The sequence below is a fragment of the Epinephelus fuscoguttatus genome, linkage group LG8 (assembly GCF_011397635.1).
Source record: "Epinephelus fuscoguttatus linkage group LG8, E.fuscoguttatus.final_Chr_v1".
NCBI classification, from domain to species: Eukaryota; Metazoa; Chordata; class Actinopteri; order Perciformes; family Serranidae; genus Epinephelus; species Epinephelus fuscoguttatus.
In genome coordinates, this window is record NC_064759.1 from 40,605,170 (window position 1) to 40,621,472 (window position 16,303).

The window sequence follows — 16,303 nt, forward strand, 5'->3', positions numbered from 1 at the left end:
TTCCTGTAAAATCACCCCTGTCGCTGTCACTTAGAAATGATCAAAAAACAGAGAAGGCTCATTCATCTTCAACATTAGATATGGAGATGGGTGAAGCCTTCTGTCTGTGCGTTCATTTCATCTGTATTTGTGCACGTTATCTGAAAGCTTATTGATACAGATGAAACTGAGCAGGACCACTGAAAATAGGTGTCTATAGGAGACAATGATTTTTAAATAACGATGGATTTGAAGGGATTGGTAATACAATAATGTGTAGTAATATATAGTGAAATTAGTGAAAAGAATTCTCCGTCCACATGTCGGGATGTATATGATGATCACACAGATCATCACCATCTACAATGCTTCTCCATTTAAATGTACACTATTGCAACCTCCTCCGCCTCCTTGCTTCATTTCTTGTGTGAAACTTTTGACTCTGCCCACTAGTGCCATCTATTGACCATATATCTATGCCATTATAAAGGACGCATTGATGTATGAGGGCAGTAACGTTACAACATTTGAAACGCACATATCTATTTTCACCTTTAGAAGTTTTCAAATCTTTTTACTTTAAGCAGCAACATCACTATTTGAAAACAGCACATTAAAAGCTCTAGTCTTGTTCTCAAGATATTGTAAAATCTTCATCTGCAAAATGACTATATCATCAGATAAATGCAACAAATAGTGAGTGTACAGTGCACTGTAATTTCCTTTGTAATGTATGAAGTTAAAGCGGAAACTTGCAACTGATGGAAAAATACAAATCTTTTGGTTCCAAAGGTACCATACTGAAAGTGTTTGGTGGAAATGGGCTTCAGTGTCCTGAACAGGGCAGCAGGGGGTGCTCTGAACACCCTGATACATTTGATCCTGCCAACCCCCCCACTGGAGGACATTATTATCTGGAAAACACTGTGGCGTGCCTGTTGTTTAAGTTGGGTAGTAGTATCTTGTGAAACTATACAACCTTGCTTGTCGAGAAGGGCTCTAAATAATGCTCAGAGTTACAAAGTTAGCATAAATTTTGGTGAGGGAACAACTGGTATAGCCATTTCCAGAGGGGTTCCATTAACTCTCACCCCAAGATATCTGATTCAAAATGCGTTCAATGAGTACCTGTAAGTCTCCCTGAAACTTGCTATCACCCTAAGCCAGCGTATATGAAGAACAATCACTTGCCTAACATGGACTGATACATTACACATTAAAACAGGATTGTTTCAGAACTTGAAATGTTAACTGTACCAGTATTAATCTATACATCAGATAATTAGTAATATTGACTATGAAATAAGAAACCAAAATATATCAGTATGCAAAGCCTTAACTCTCATATCAACATAGTTTTCAACTAGCCTATATACTTCAACAGCATAATAGAATTCCTGAAATTCAGTTATGGACATCCCAAGATTTTTATTGGCCCTAGTTAGCCATTCCTATGAAAAATTTCTGGGGGTGCCACTGTGAGCAATGTGCCCAGGAACATCCTGGGTACAGCGAAAGAGAAGAAGAGAAGAAAATACAGACAGAGGGCAGAGTCTCCGTAGATAAATACACCGCCAAACACTGAGAGTGGGTCGTAAATGATGATTGAGAGGGATTACTTTAGTACGAGTCTATACGTTTCTTTTAGGAAAATTCTGCATAGTGTTCAGAGTTCTCTGTCTGCTGGGATCGTTACGTTTCAACAAATCCTTGGGATCAGTAAAGAAGGTGGCGATGGCTGCAAGTGCTGCGGTCACTGTGTGTCCACTGCCATTTGATCAGATTGATGAAGTGCTGATGGATTTCTCTCTTGACTGATCACGGCTCTCTGGCTCTGGGTCAGGCAGCATGCCTCTGAAGGACTGTTACCATAGGAGGTTTAGTCACACACGCATGCACACAAGAGTAACGGACTGTTAAGCTTTTAAAGTGCTCATTTACAGTGCCAAGAAAGAGAGAGTGAACTGTCTGGAATTACATGCATTTATTTATGAATTTGTCTTCGAATATAGCCTGAACCTCATCTAGGTTACAAACAATGAACAATCAGTTTGAACCAATAACACACATTATTATTATACATGTTCATACCAAATACATCATTAAAACAGTCATAGGTCTTCAAATAGCGGCCCAAGTGTAGATGGGAAAACTAAGCAAACCCCTCGGCCCATCACCTCAACAAAAGCTTTTTAAATTAGTTATTTGCAAACCTGGTGTCCAATCAATGTAATGAGTTTGGAGTTGTGGATTAGAGCTACTTTAACTTATAAAAAATCACTCTTTTTGAGTTTTCTCTTTGCAAAGTGCCTCAGGTGATGTGAATCATGCATGAAGAAAAGCCCTCCAAGAAGACCTCAGATCAATAATAATTGATTAATAAAAAAGGTGGAAAGGGTTGCAGAGTCATCGTCAAGACTTTAGATATTCATTCATTCACACTCAGACAAGTTCTTTTAAAATGGAGGTGACTGTTGCAAGTCTTTGTTGAAGTGGCTGCCCAGCCAAGATGACTGCAAGGGCATAACGAAGAATGCTATATGAGGAAAAGATGAACCCTTGAGTCACAGCCAATGACCAAAGGTTCCTATTTTGATTTGTGTTAAGTTCTGGGTCATAAAATAGCAAATATTACACAAGTGACAAATGGTGAACACCAGTTACAGCATATACCAAGAATGAGGTTTCAGTTAATAAAACAATATAATAAAAAAGTAATGTTTCTGCTCATGTCTCTTCAGTATTTCTTTCCATTTCTCCAAAACATTATCCAATTTTTCCAAGTACCTTGTGTGTTTTAACATAACCATAAAAAGATTAATTATGCTGTAGTTGCTCGATGCAGTCATTGCAGGAATACAATTGAAATACTTTGATTGTGAGGTTCTCATCCCAGGTCTTCAAATAGCGTCGCTTTGTCATGTGATACTGACACAGAGGGGCATCCTTTAATGTCTCCATGAGTTGCACTCTTTGGTGTTGGTATGTGACATAGCAATCTCCTGGGTGAAACACCTTGTAACACAGGGTTACTGTTGTCAAGCAGTTATGGTTAGTCAGGCTGGGTGGATTGATACCAAAATATTGACACTAAAGATACCATGTTTTCATTTTGAAGATAAATTCTACCATCAACAGGATCAACACCAAAAAAGGCATTGCTTTCTCTCTTCTACATTGACCTATTTTTATTTCAAGAGTAAAACTGTCTGTGCAAACTTTTTGTCGTGAACACATCCAGTGCAAGTATGTCTTTTTTCTCCATTGCTTTTCACTCAAACAATATATGTATGTGTTGCACATGCAGAGCACACCACAGCATGCAACCTCACTAGTATAATCTGACACATAATAGCATGATGGTTTAATAAAAGAGAAAAAAAGGTTAACAACACGCAAAAGAGAACTTGGAGCTGCAACTGATAAAAAGGAAGAGGAGGGACATGCTTCAACAGACCCATGAGAGAGAGAGGCTCAGGCAAGAAATATTCAAGTATACAGTAGTTTCATAAATCTTGACACACTGCTCTACCCTACATTAGATCACTGAAGCCTTTTTTTAATAATAAGAGGTATCGTATCAGTATTCATTCTCTCATTCATTCATGTTCCGTAACCCCTTATCCTGTTTGGGGTCACGGGTGGGCTGGAGCCTATCTCAGCTGACATTGTAACATTACGTTAAAACAGTACTGACTTTTTGTCTCACATGGGTGGCAAACTGTGATGTCCTGGGTGCAAGTCTGTTTGTTTGACCCATCTGCCTCCCCGTCCTCCTACTCTGCATGGACTTTCTCACTCTTTATACCACATTGGTTGCTCTGAGCGTTGGTGAAGTTAGTTGAAACTCCTGTGCGATGCTAAAGGGCGCCTTCGGTGTGACTTTTCTGATGACCTCAGAATGAGAACGCACAAACGTGCATCTCCATGAATCCTGGATTCACTGTGTACATCCATCTTAGACTTGACTCAGTAACAAACATGCTGGTTGCCCACCAGGGCCCAATTGCCAGGTTTGGATACTGTTTCTTCAGTCTGTCATACCATTCCTTAAATGTTATTCAGGGCTACAAAGTCAAACCACTGTTTTAATATTCCAGTATAGGGCTTTTTTTTGCATTATAACAATGCTTCTGATTGCACACGTCATGAATCAGATGCATGGTTTTTTTTTTTTCCAATTTTTCTCTCATTCTATTTTTCTCTTACTTGATTAAGATTAAATAGGCAAACATCTGTAAATGAGGCCCACTGATTGAAGGAATCTCAGAGAGAGTTTGGGAATAGGACTTCTGGAGAAAGGGTTTGGAAAAGAATTATTTTGGATTTTAAAACTAATCCTAACCCTAGACTAACTCTAACTAAGACAAAACAACCACAATGTCCTCACAGTGGAGGATTTCCTCTCTCTTTCCTTCTGGCCTCATCTCACTTGTTCTGTTTCATTTCCATATCTCTGTGTCCACACAGACGAGCGAGCAACTTTCTCATTAGACACCGTGTGTTCATATTCAAGCTTACAGTCACCTCTCTGACACAGATTCACCTGTCTGCAGTGTTTCATCTCCACATTTCCTGGCCACATCCCTTTCTATGAACTGCAGAGATTCTCAGCAGGAAAAACAGTGTTTCTCATGTGTGAACGGACCCATTCCAAATGCTCAGCTTTCCAATTATAGTACATCCTGCTTAACTGATGCTTATTAATTCCTTCAAACTCATTATGGCAAGCAAAATAGGGCTCTCCCATGAGATGAATACTAATGAAAGTAGAAACTTCTCCACAGTGCTGCTGCTGTCAGAGGTCTTTCTTTTTAGATGTTTGCTTTAAGCTCCAGCACACAGACAAAATAAATGCCCCTGAAAAAAAGAGCATTTCCAAAGAGTCCACTGTTGAAATCACTGTAAGGGAGCATTGATCAGAATCAGCCTGTTCTGTTGTAATCGCTTGTGACAGGAGGGACGTGCAGTACTCTTGCAGTGGTGTGTATGGATTACGTCTAGACTTCAAAAGGGTCCTACAGTAGAGTGCTTGTAGTTGGAGTAAATAAAGCTCCCTCTGACTGACACTGAGCCAGCAGGGCCAGGCCATAGGGCTAACCCAAACAAAACACTTCAATCTCTCACCGTTGCTCTCCACTGCTCCCAAAGGCTTGATTGATTGATTCGCTGGCCAATCAGAGCACATTGATCCCAGAACCCGACCCCCACCCTCAACTCCCCAGGCCTCCTCTCTGTCCATTCATCTGCAGGCTGTCAGAAGTATTCACTGGAGGGCTGTAGCAGTGGAGAGCCGCACTTTTAAACACACATCTGTGGCTCTCTGAAGAAAAACGCTTTACAGCGTCTCATATTGTTATTGAATCCCCCTGGATCCGGGTGCTTTTGCTATCACGAGGCCCATGGTCATTCAGATATAGTAGTGGGATATTAAAAGCTTGCTTTATTAGTCTTGAGCATATGTGGTTTTAACCATTTTATATTTCCTCCATAGACAATGTTGGCACTTGGAACACTTCCAAGGCTTGAATGGACATAAAACTGTCCTGGTTGAAGAGACAAAGTACAGAAGTGATCAGCTGCATTGGAAAATAACTGTTTGTCAGATAGAAAGACAAAGATAAAAACCTGTGTACATGAAAATACAAGGCAAGCAGTCTTGTACAAATGTCAAGCATTTTGGTAATAATCATTGTCTGTGTTTAACTTTGGAACATGATTGACATGAAAATTCACACCTGCTAAAATCAGTGTGACTTAATCTTTCCAGTATCACAGATGTCCAATCTGCTCAAAAATCCTAAAAACATAGGCAGTAAAATCAACCCGTATTCATTCCCAGATCATAAGATCCCTACGCACTGTCACAATCTTGGCCTCTCTTAGCGATGCACAGGGCACCCTTTAGTGTCTCTATGTGACACACAGCTGAAACACACTGTAACAAATCATTAATTAATGCTGTGAAACCAACACATTCTCACTTTGACCTAATCACATATCGACATTTGGTCATGGGCTTTTCACATTCACGTGACGTGCAAGGTACTCTGGGTGCGTTGTTTGTTGACGTTCTGGGATGCCATGTCAAGTTCTGCCTGCGACATGCGTTGCTATTTTCAAAATATACTTCCGTTTACACAGGAAATGTACAGTTTGCATACAGTCTCTTTCAAAATAAATGCACTAGATCAGTAAAACTCTGCTAATTGACATATTTTTTTCTTTCAACAACAAACGCACATGGTTACATTTGGCCACCACACACACGTGGTTGGGTTTAGGACAAAAGAAAAGGGTTTAGGCTTTACAATCATATTCGGACCAAACACCGGCCTCCCAGATTAAAGTAATTGCTTGTTAAAACGTTTTAAAATGTAATCAGTGTTTTCTCAGAGGAAATGCTCGAAATGCCCCATCAACACAGTTACTGCACTGACACACCTCCAACCATTCATATTGTGTGTTGGGACATACTGGCAAATATCACAAGTTTGAATTTAAATAACAATAAAAACAATATGACATGCCTACATACAATATTTAGTCACAATGCCTGTAAATTAAAGGAATGAAAATCAAGAGTTAGTGTTGTACTAATGGAGAAATTATGCTATACACTGTAAGCCCCTGACTAATATCTTTTTTGGATCGACTTTTCAACTTTAATGTGGTGTTTGTTCCCAATTACAAACAACTGAATATTCTGAATTTACCACAGCTCCAGCTCTGCTATGGTGGCTAAGACAAATTGGTGTCTGAAAGCCATCTGTTACAGGGACAGTCATCACTGGCGCAAAATTTACTTCCATAACCTTGATCATACAATAGTTGCCATGTGTGGAGAAATTATTTAAAAAATGCTGGCATTGTTTGTTTGAGTTGTCACTGAGCATATAATTTCACAGCTTTGCAGTATTGTGCAACATCGATGTTCCAACTGGTGATAACTGGTCATATCAAACAAAAGAAAAACATAAGACTGTCAGAAAAGGTGTTGAAATTCTGAAAATTGGTGGCTATAACATAAACATATTCTTAAGTCGTCCAGGAGACCCCTATGTTTCTTTGTCAATGAACATGAGGGTGGATTTACAGTGGTGAAATATATTTACAGAGGCAGCGACTCTACTGCCAATGAATTCTCCCGTATTTTCATTAATCCTAAATTACATGGCAAATTCCAGTGTCCTGTTATCACTCCTGATTTTCATAATGTGACCAATCCAGTGTCTGCAGCACCATGGGCAAGCTGGGCCTGCAGTAGCAGTTGCATCAGACTATTACGAGTACTATTGAACAGATGGAGAGTTTTCTGTGTATCTGCCCAAAACTTGTAAACATCATTTACTCCAGCATGGTTTCCTTTGAAAGATGCACCACTCAGAAAAGTGATAGAGAGTGCTCATAAATGGCAATCAATGGGTCAACAAGAGAGTGTTGCATTTTCCCAGGGACACCTTTGAGTTGAGTGAAGAGGGAAAGTCTGTGCAGAAAGAGTGCAGAGAGCATATATTACAAACATATGATTACATATTATTATTATTATTATTATTATTATTATTACAATTATTGATATAGTGTTCATTTGTTGTAGGGTAATAACTGTAGGATGCTATGCTTTGACTTTGTTTAGAAGCATGTGAAAAAGGTTACAGGTTAGGGATTAGGAAATACACTGCAGTAATTATTCCAGTACTACTCAGTCTTTGAAATGTGTCTTACCAGAACTTGGACTGGGAAAATGGACGGTTGGTATATATTTAATCTCTGTGCATTCATTGGAGAGACTGTTCTGGAATGTGTGAGCTTGTTGCAGGTGGAGGATGTAGCTGCTAGCTTGCAACAAAAGAAGGGAGGAATCAGGCCTCCAGGAGGTGTGGCTTTGAAGCCAATTTTTGTTATGGCTAAAGAGTGGAATTACAATTTCCGGGTCTGTCATTTGATACCATTAGGCCAAAGAAGACTTTTTCCTGTAGGCTTACAATGCGAAAAGGACGTCTGTAAATCAGTGGATACTAATAATGCAGAAGATCTAAGTAATTTTAAACTTAGGATGTCAAACTTTTTTCAACTTCATACACCACTAAGCAGTGTTGATAGGAATGAAGAAGGAATATGTCCTCTGGTACCTCCAAAGTTCTATATACCTGTTGTGCCTTGTTGTGTTTGCTAACCTCTGGTCAACCTACATTCAGGAATCACCTGTGTTTTTTTTTTTTTAATGTAGGAGAGTAAATTTAAGTAACTTAGTTTAAGTAACTTAAGTAAGTTGTTTTATATGTTGTGTCTCCTTTGGTGGTTTGCTAACCTGGTTGCTGGAGAGGTGCCAGTTCACCTCCTGGGCACTGCTGAGGTGCCCTTGAGCAAGGCACCGAACCCCCCAACCACTCGGGGCCCCTGTCCATGGGCAGCCCCCTCACTCTGACATCTCTCCATTTTATGCATGTAGAAAGGTCCTGTTTGTGCATGTGTGTGTGTATTTCGGGCCATATGACAACAGAGTGAAAAGATTGAATTTAATAATAATAATAATAATATTGCATTTTATTTATCGGCGCCTTTCAGGACACTCAAGGTCACCTTACAAGACACAGTAAAAAACAAAACGTATCCATATAGATCATAAAATGAAAGATTCAGTAATATACAATCAATACAAGTAATTAATCAATGACTAAACAAAATCATAATTATAAACACTAGGTATACAATAAACATAATAAAAGCATCATCAATATGTGTGCCTCTATTAAATCAGACTGAGTATGCCAGCCTGAAAAGGTGGGTTTTCAGGCGGGATTTGAACACGGAAAGGGAGTCAATGTTGTGAATGTCGTCGGGGAGAGAGTTCCAGAGGTGAGAGGCAGAACAGCTGAAGGCTCTAGAACCCATGGTAGTCAGGCGGGCAGATGGTGATGTGAGTTGGAGTGCAGAAGAAGATCTAAGGGTACAAGAGGGTGTGGAGATATGAAGGAGTTCAGACAGGTATGAAATGGCTTGATTGTGAAGGGCCTTGAAGGTGAAAAGCATAATCTTGAAATGGATGCGATATTTAACAGGAAGCCCTTGGGGATTAATAAAGTGTATATATACAGTACAGGCCAAAAGTTTGGACACACCTTCTCATTCAATGCATTTTCTTTATTTTCATGACTATTTACATTGTAGATTCTCACTGAAGGCATCAAAACTATGAATGAACACATGTGGAGTTATGTACTTAACAAAAAAAGGTGAAATAACTGAAAACATGTTTTATATTCTAGTTTCTTCAAAATAGCCACCCTTTGCTCTGATTACTGCTTTGCACACTCTTGGCATTCTCTCCATGAGCTTCAAGAGGTAGTCACCTGAAATGGTTTTCCACTTCACAGGTGTGCCTTATCAGGGTTAATTAGTGGAATTTCTTGCTTTATCAATGGGGTTGGGACCATCAGTTGTGTTGTGCAGAAGTCAGGTTAATACACAGCCGACAGCCCTATTGGACAACTGTTAAAATTCATATTATGGCAAGAACCAATCAGCTAACTAACGAAAAACGAGTGGCCATCATTACTTTAAGAAATGAAGGTCAGTCAGTCCGGAAAATTGCAAAAACTTTAAATGTGTCCCCAAGTGGAGTCGCAAAAACCATCAAGCGCTACAACGAAACTGGCACACATGAGGACCGACCCAGGAAAGGAAGACCAAGAGTCACCTCTGCTTCTGAGGATAAGTTCATCCGAGTCACCAGCCTCAGAAATCGCAAGTTAACAGCAGCTCAGATCAGAGACCAGATGAATGCCACACAGAGTTCTGGCAGCAGACCCATCTCTAGAACAACTGTTAAGAGGAGACTGCGCGAATCAGGCCTTCATGGTCAAATAGCTGCTAGGAAACCACTGCTAAGGAGAGGCAACAAGCAGAAGAGATTTGTTTGGGCCAAGAAACACAAGGAATGGACATTAGACCAGTGGAAATCTGTGCTTTGGTCTGATGAGTCCAAATTTGAGATCTTTGCTTCCAACCGCCGTGTCTTTGTGAGACGCAGAAAAGGTGAACGGATGGATTCCACATGCCTGGTTCCCACTGTGAAGCATGGAGGAGGAGGTGTGATGGTGTGGGGGTGTTTTGCTGGTGACGCTGTTGGGGATTTATTCAAAATTGAAGGCACACTGAACCAGCATGGCTACCACAGCATCCTGCAGCGACATGCCATCCCATCCGGTTTGCGTTTAGTTGGACGATCATTTATTTTTCAACAGGACAACCCCAAACACACCTCCAGGCTGTGTAAGGGCTATTTGACCAAGAAGGAGAGTGATGGAGTGCTGCGGCAGATGACCTGGCCTCCACAGTCACCGGACCTGAACCCAATCGAGATGGTTTGGGGTGAGCTGGACCGCAGAGTGAAGGCAAAGGGGCCAACAAGTGCTAAACACCTCTGGGAACTCCTTCAAGACTGTTGGAAAACCATTTCAGGTGACTACCTCTTGAAGCTCATGGAGAGAATGCCAAGAGTGTGCAAAGCAGTAATCAGAGCAAAGGGTGGCTATTTTGAAGAAACTAGAATATAAAACATGTTTTCAGTTATTTCACCTTTTTTTGTTAAGTACATAACTCCACATGTGTTCATTCATAGTTTTGATGCCTTCAGTGAGAATCTACAATGTAAATAGTCATGAAAATAAAGAAAACGCATTGAATGAGAAGGTGTGTCCAAACTTTTGGCCTGTACTGTATATACATAAATATAAATATATATATATACACTAAGAAAGTAATTTAGAAGTTGGATGCAGTTTTGCAGACAGGTGTGAGGCAACTTAACCTAATAGAACCGTTCATATGATATCTTACGAAAATGCAGACACAACTGTTCATATGATATTCTACGCATTAGCGCCTGATGGGCTGTTACATCCTTAACGTACAATTATGTAATTAATATAAAATTACTGTGGTTAGGTTTAGGAAAACACATATGGTGAGGCCATACCTTATGCCTGGTTGACACTACATGACATTTCTGTCCATTCTGAAAGTCACTATGTCACATTACACGACTGTGGAGTCATAAAATCGTGCAGACAGACATGACACACTACACTATGGTCCACACTGATCATCCCCGGTCGTCTCTCATGACGTGTGTGATGTCATCAGGTTATTCTTGTCCTATTTTTATTACTTTTACTATTATTTAAAGCCCAACTTGCAGGTTGGAGACCATGGTCAATAAATGTGTAGGAAAATGATGTAGAAACTCGATTAAACAAAAAACAAAAACATATACACACTACAGTGACTTTTGGGGTCGTTTTTGCGAGAGAATTTTGCTTCTGCATCTAAAAACCCACTAACCGGAAGTGACGTTGCGTAAGGGAGTCCGGCCGAGTTCGATTGAGTGTAACATTAATAAACATGGATCCCAGTACTAGTTTTGAGACTGAAGAGGTTGAAAATGTACATTCATATGCATGTGACGGCCCACAGGCTTATAATTATGAGCCTGCTAGGCGTCCAAGAGACCAGGAACAGATCAGGGTTAGGAGAAGTAACGGCCACAGGAGAGAAATAGAGCTGTGGTGTGAGGAGAACCAGTGGAGAACTGGGCAGGTGTCTTGGTGAGCGACCAGCGTTAGAGCGTGCCAGTATTAGATAACTAATGCTACTTACCCATAACAGAAACTAATGCGCAAATATCAGCTTGTATCAGACGTATCTTGCTATGCGTGTTATAACTCCGCATTACGGTGTATTGATGTCCGCAGGGGAGAGAGAGAGAGAGAGGGAGAGAGATTCGAAGATTTCCTGATAATTTTTTGTATGATAGGTGCTTGTGTGGGAACTGCCAGCCCATGTCCTCAGCTGTGGAGAGTATGTGCTGCAGGGAGGTGGATGCCTTCTGGGCTCTGGTGGAGAATCTGACCCCCAAACCAGACATAACATGCCTCACACTGCCCATCAACACTCACGCAGCCTGCTCCCATCTCAAACACGGAGGCCGCGGATCTTGCCCGCCCTCGCACATACCCCCGTGCGGCTGCGAGCCTCGGGTCCCTCTCGTGACATAGTATCAGGCGATGTTGAAAAAAAAAAAAAAAGCCTTTTTAGAGGAGGAGCTAAAAATAGCCACTTTTTCCTCTGAATTTGTGCCCTTATGTCATGTAAACCAAAATAAATTCTGAATTAACTGTATATATTTTTTAAAAAAATTTACCTTCAAGTTGCACTTTAACTCAGTGTTGTTGTAGTAATGTAAAAAAGCGCCACCAGATGGCAGGAGCGACATCTCCAGTACCATATGCAAATGTTTGTCTTAATTTGAAAGATTTTAATTTAATTTATCAAGGCAAACAGGAGCGGATAAAAAACTACATATATAAAGATACAGAGGGATTAATAAATAACGACCCATTTATGATGTAGTCTGATTCAAATGAAGCTGGTAGCCTCTGCAGTTTTGGTAAGTAAAAGCCCCGCCGCTATTTTTGAATTTTCTTACTTCAAGACCGGTAAGTTAACATTCTTTGCTAGCTTGATGCTAATGGAAGTTCTGGTCAGGTTGATAAAGTGCCTCTGCTGTTTCACGCCATCATTTTCCCCCTTTTGCTCTGTGTTTTAACATCCCTAGAGGAAATATTCAAAAGGCTGGGGTGTTGTTGCCTTACAGTTGTCTATGGCAGCAGCTACTCAAAGTGACGGCTGTGACGGGAGCAGTCGTGAACGACACATGCGGCTTCGAACGTTTTTAAATATGAGGCACTAATTTACACGAGATTAAACGATGGATTGTCGCTTATGACACTCCTTGTCATTTACAACCCATGCAGACACATACGTCGCTGCGTCGGGCTAGATTCGAGCTGATAGCGTGTAGTGTGTACCAGGCATTAGAATGACTAGAAGTTCACTCGAAGTTCAAATGGTTCCGAACAAGCGTCTCCAGGAGAAAGTCCACGTTTTATGACCCACCCATTACCCCAAACTGTTTCCTTACAGGAGCGCTTGAGGGGTCCATGGCATTGGACCGACAGCCCATTGGTTCGTCATCCCATTAGTCCGGCTGTCCGCGGTGCTGAACGGCTCGCGGCGGGCGTACGGTGCGCCGCGACCGGCTTGAGGCGGAGCAGGCTCACGGCTTATGTGTTTGTCACTTTGTTTTTCATTTTAACCCACACCATGATCTTTTCCTGACCCTAACCAAGTGGTTTTTGTGCCTAAACCTAACCAGACCTTAACCACAGGGCATCATGATGATTTCGGAACAACAGGACTTAGGAACAATGAGTTTAATATGGTCGGAACAATGAGATGTCGAACCAATGGGCAGTTCCCGCGCTTGAGACTGCTTCCCTAATCCTGTTGGGTTTGACCACTGGTCATGTGATTGCAGCCTTCTAAAAGACATGGGATGTGTACGAAATTTGGTGCATTACTTATCATGGGGAAATGTACAAACTGTTTATGTGATATGGGGATACATTGACTAGACCAAGAGGGCAAACACTGAGGACTGGTCAGATAGAGGGGGACAGGATTTGCAGTGAGTAAATTAGTGGCTTGACAAACAAACAAGTAAGGAAAAAAGGGATAAAAAAAATAAGAACAGGTTGACAGGTTAGGGGGTTAGTAAGTCTAATATTACTTTTTCAATGTGTAATAATTAATGAGTAAGTGATAATAGGCTATATTTGCAGTAACTTGTACAACTCACTATTTTGTCTTTGTGTGACTGTTAAGCCATTCTCATTCCAAAGTCATCGAATACTGCCACTTTGTCAGTAATTTCGATGTCAGACACCTGATGCCAAGAGCCAGCTTTTGTGGCAGTAGTTTGTAAAGTCGGTTTGGTCAGTTTGTAATGCAGCTGGATGGAACCTTGTGATACGTCGCCAGTTGTCCAGATGGCCACACGGCTGAACGGCACCTGTTGTTGCAGTATGACACACAGATGAGTGGTGTCAGTTCATAACTGAGCCAGACAGCACCTGTTGTAGCAGTATGATATGCCGCTGGATGGCGTCAGGTGACATGCTACCAGTAAGGACCTAATAGAAGGATCTGGAAAGTCCCTATAGGGTGGGTGGGAGTGGGGGTGCATGGGTCCAGTAAACCCCAGACTTTTACACGAGAGCCTGGTGTTCACTTCCTGTATGAATTCAGAGCCAACCAATGAGGTTTTTTTTCCAAACCTAATCTTGTGCTTTTGTTGATGTCCTAGTGTTGGTATCAGCATTTCTGTTTGATCATGAGGAAAACTACAGTGCAGTTAGTCATTTGCTCTTGTTTTCAATCATGCAGCAACTGCACTAAAAGCTTATAATGTTTTGTATTTAAATGACATGATGTGCCTTGATTTTTTTTTGTGGGAGAATCCATTCCTTTTTTCTGGACAGCAATTAGGGAGTATGTTTATTTGGAAAAATCTCCTTTCCATTTTTGTCAAACTGATTATTAAAGGTTTGAATGTGTAAGCCAATTTTCTTCTGAATAAGCCTGGTTATTATTATTGAGATGCTCCTTCCAACTCTTATTAGGGTAATAGAATGCTCCGTGTAATCTTTACGACTGGCTTTTGTTAAAGCATCTTTCCAGTGAAAATAATTCAACCCTGAAAAATTACTAATCAGTTGTTTCTCGTTCTTTCACAGGGGGGATATTTGAGTCCATTGAAAGCGGCCCGTCAGGTGCTGAGGAACTAGCCTTTAAATTTGCTTTAAACACAATCAACAGGAACAGAACCCTACTGCCAAACACCACGCTCACCTACGACATCCAAAGGATAAACATCTATGACAGCTTTGAAGCCTCCAGGAAAGGTATTTCTGTATTTGTGATTGGAAGATCTGCCTCCGGTGTTGGCATGCTCTCAGCCGCTGTGTGTGTATGTGTGTGTGTGAGTGTGTGTGTGTGCATACACTGTATGTGTGAGTGAATGTGTGTGTGCACATGTGCTATGCCATAGCTGCTTTGCATTGTAAATGTATTCCCTGTTCGAAGCTCGCGAGCTGCAGTGGCTTAGATTGTGACAATTATAATCAGGCGAGGGAGAAATGGCTGAGCACTTCAAATGTAAACAGAGAGAATTGATTGGTTCCAGGTAATGACTCAGCGGCAGTAATTCAAAGACCTGTTTGGCCCCCAGAGACAGCCAATAAAGTGCTATAATCTATCAGTTTTGTGTGTGCATCAGGCTGACATTTCAAGTCTCTTATCAATTACAGGCCATTATATCCTGTCTCAGTGATTTAACCATCTCCCTTATATCAAATAAGGTGATTAGAGTGCTAAGTCGAGCTAATACAAAGATATGCAATTATTTGTTTGTCCTCCGATTACAATTTTATTAAAGCAAGCTCAAATTGGTCACACCTTCAGCTTTAGCTTCATCTTTGTATTGTGGAATGTAATGTAGTAGAGGTTGTGTAATCAATATTAGTAGATATATCTACCGTATAAATACATTTATACATTTGTATCCACTACAGAGCAAGAAATAATTAGACATCTCAATAAAACAATGGGAATGAATGTACCCATGCTCAGACACTTTATTGAGCCACAGTTGGCCATTGTAATGTTGGCTGATTGTGTTTGATGTTTATATGATATTCAATTACATATTTTTGTTATCGGTTTTTAAATTTCTAGTCTGTTAAACTTATGTTTTTGGTCTTTATCTTAGCTAGTACACTATTCAGACAGCTTGCCTGTTTAAAGGCAGCCCAGTTGCCAAAATGTAAATGTACATAAATGTTGGCATTGTACATTTCTACAGACCACAGATACATTAAATGTGAACTTTTCATACATATTATTTTGTTTCTAATGTGACGTGCGGTACTAGCTGACGTTGTCATCTGGAGATAAAGAGCATGGTGGATGGTATGACACTTGAGATGCCTGCCAAGATGCAGACCACTGTTTGAAACCACCAAACAGCAAAATGATTTGTCTGTCAGGGAGTCACCACTGTATCCCTAGCCAGGATAGTGGCGGGAAAAGTGGGTGTTTTCTACCAAGACATTGCTGTTTCCTGCTAAGATAGTGTCACAAAAAGCTGTATCTTATCCAGACATTGCTACATTTCTTGCCAGGACAGTGCCATGAAAAGCAGGTGTTTATTTAACCAAGACATTGCTGCATTTCCTGCCAGAATGGAACCATGAAAAGTGGGTGTTTTTTTACTGAGATGGTCTGTGTTTGCTGCTGGGAGAGTGCCACAAAAAGCTGTTATCTTTTACTGAGACATTGCTGCGTTTCCAGCAGGGATTGTGCCGCTAAACTAGGGATTTTAAGCCAAAACACTGGCTAATCTGTTCTTACCAAAAAAAAT

The 16,303-nt window shown here is 40.7% G+C and overlaps 1 protein-coding gene across 4 annotated transcripts in view; it reads left to right on the forward strand.

Moving 5' to 3' along the window:
• Window positions 1-16,303, forward strand: part of grik2 (glutamate receptor, ionotropic, kainate 2) — a 450,636-nt gene that overhangs the window by 118,371 nt on the left and 315,962 nt on the right. For all 4 annotated transcript variants that reach the window (XM_049583125.1, XM_049583128.1, XM_049583127.1 and 1 more), the window contains one exon: window positions 14,619-14,786. In XM_049583125.1, the coding sequence (XP_049439082.1) occupies window positions 14,619-14,786 (168 nt within the window). The remainder of the gene's footprint in view (window positions 1-14,618; window positions 14,787-16,303) is intronic.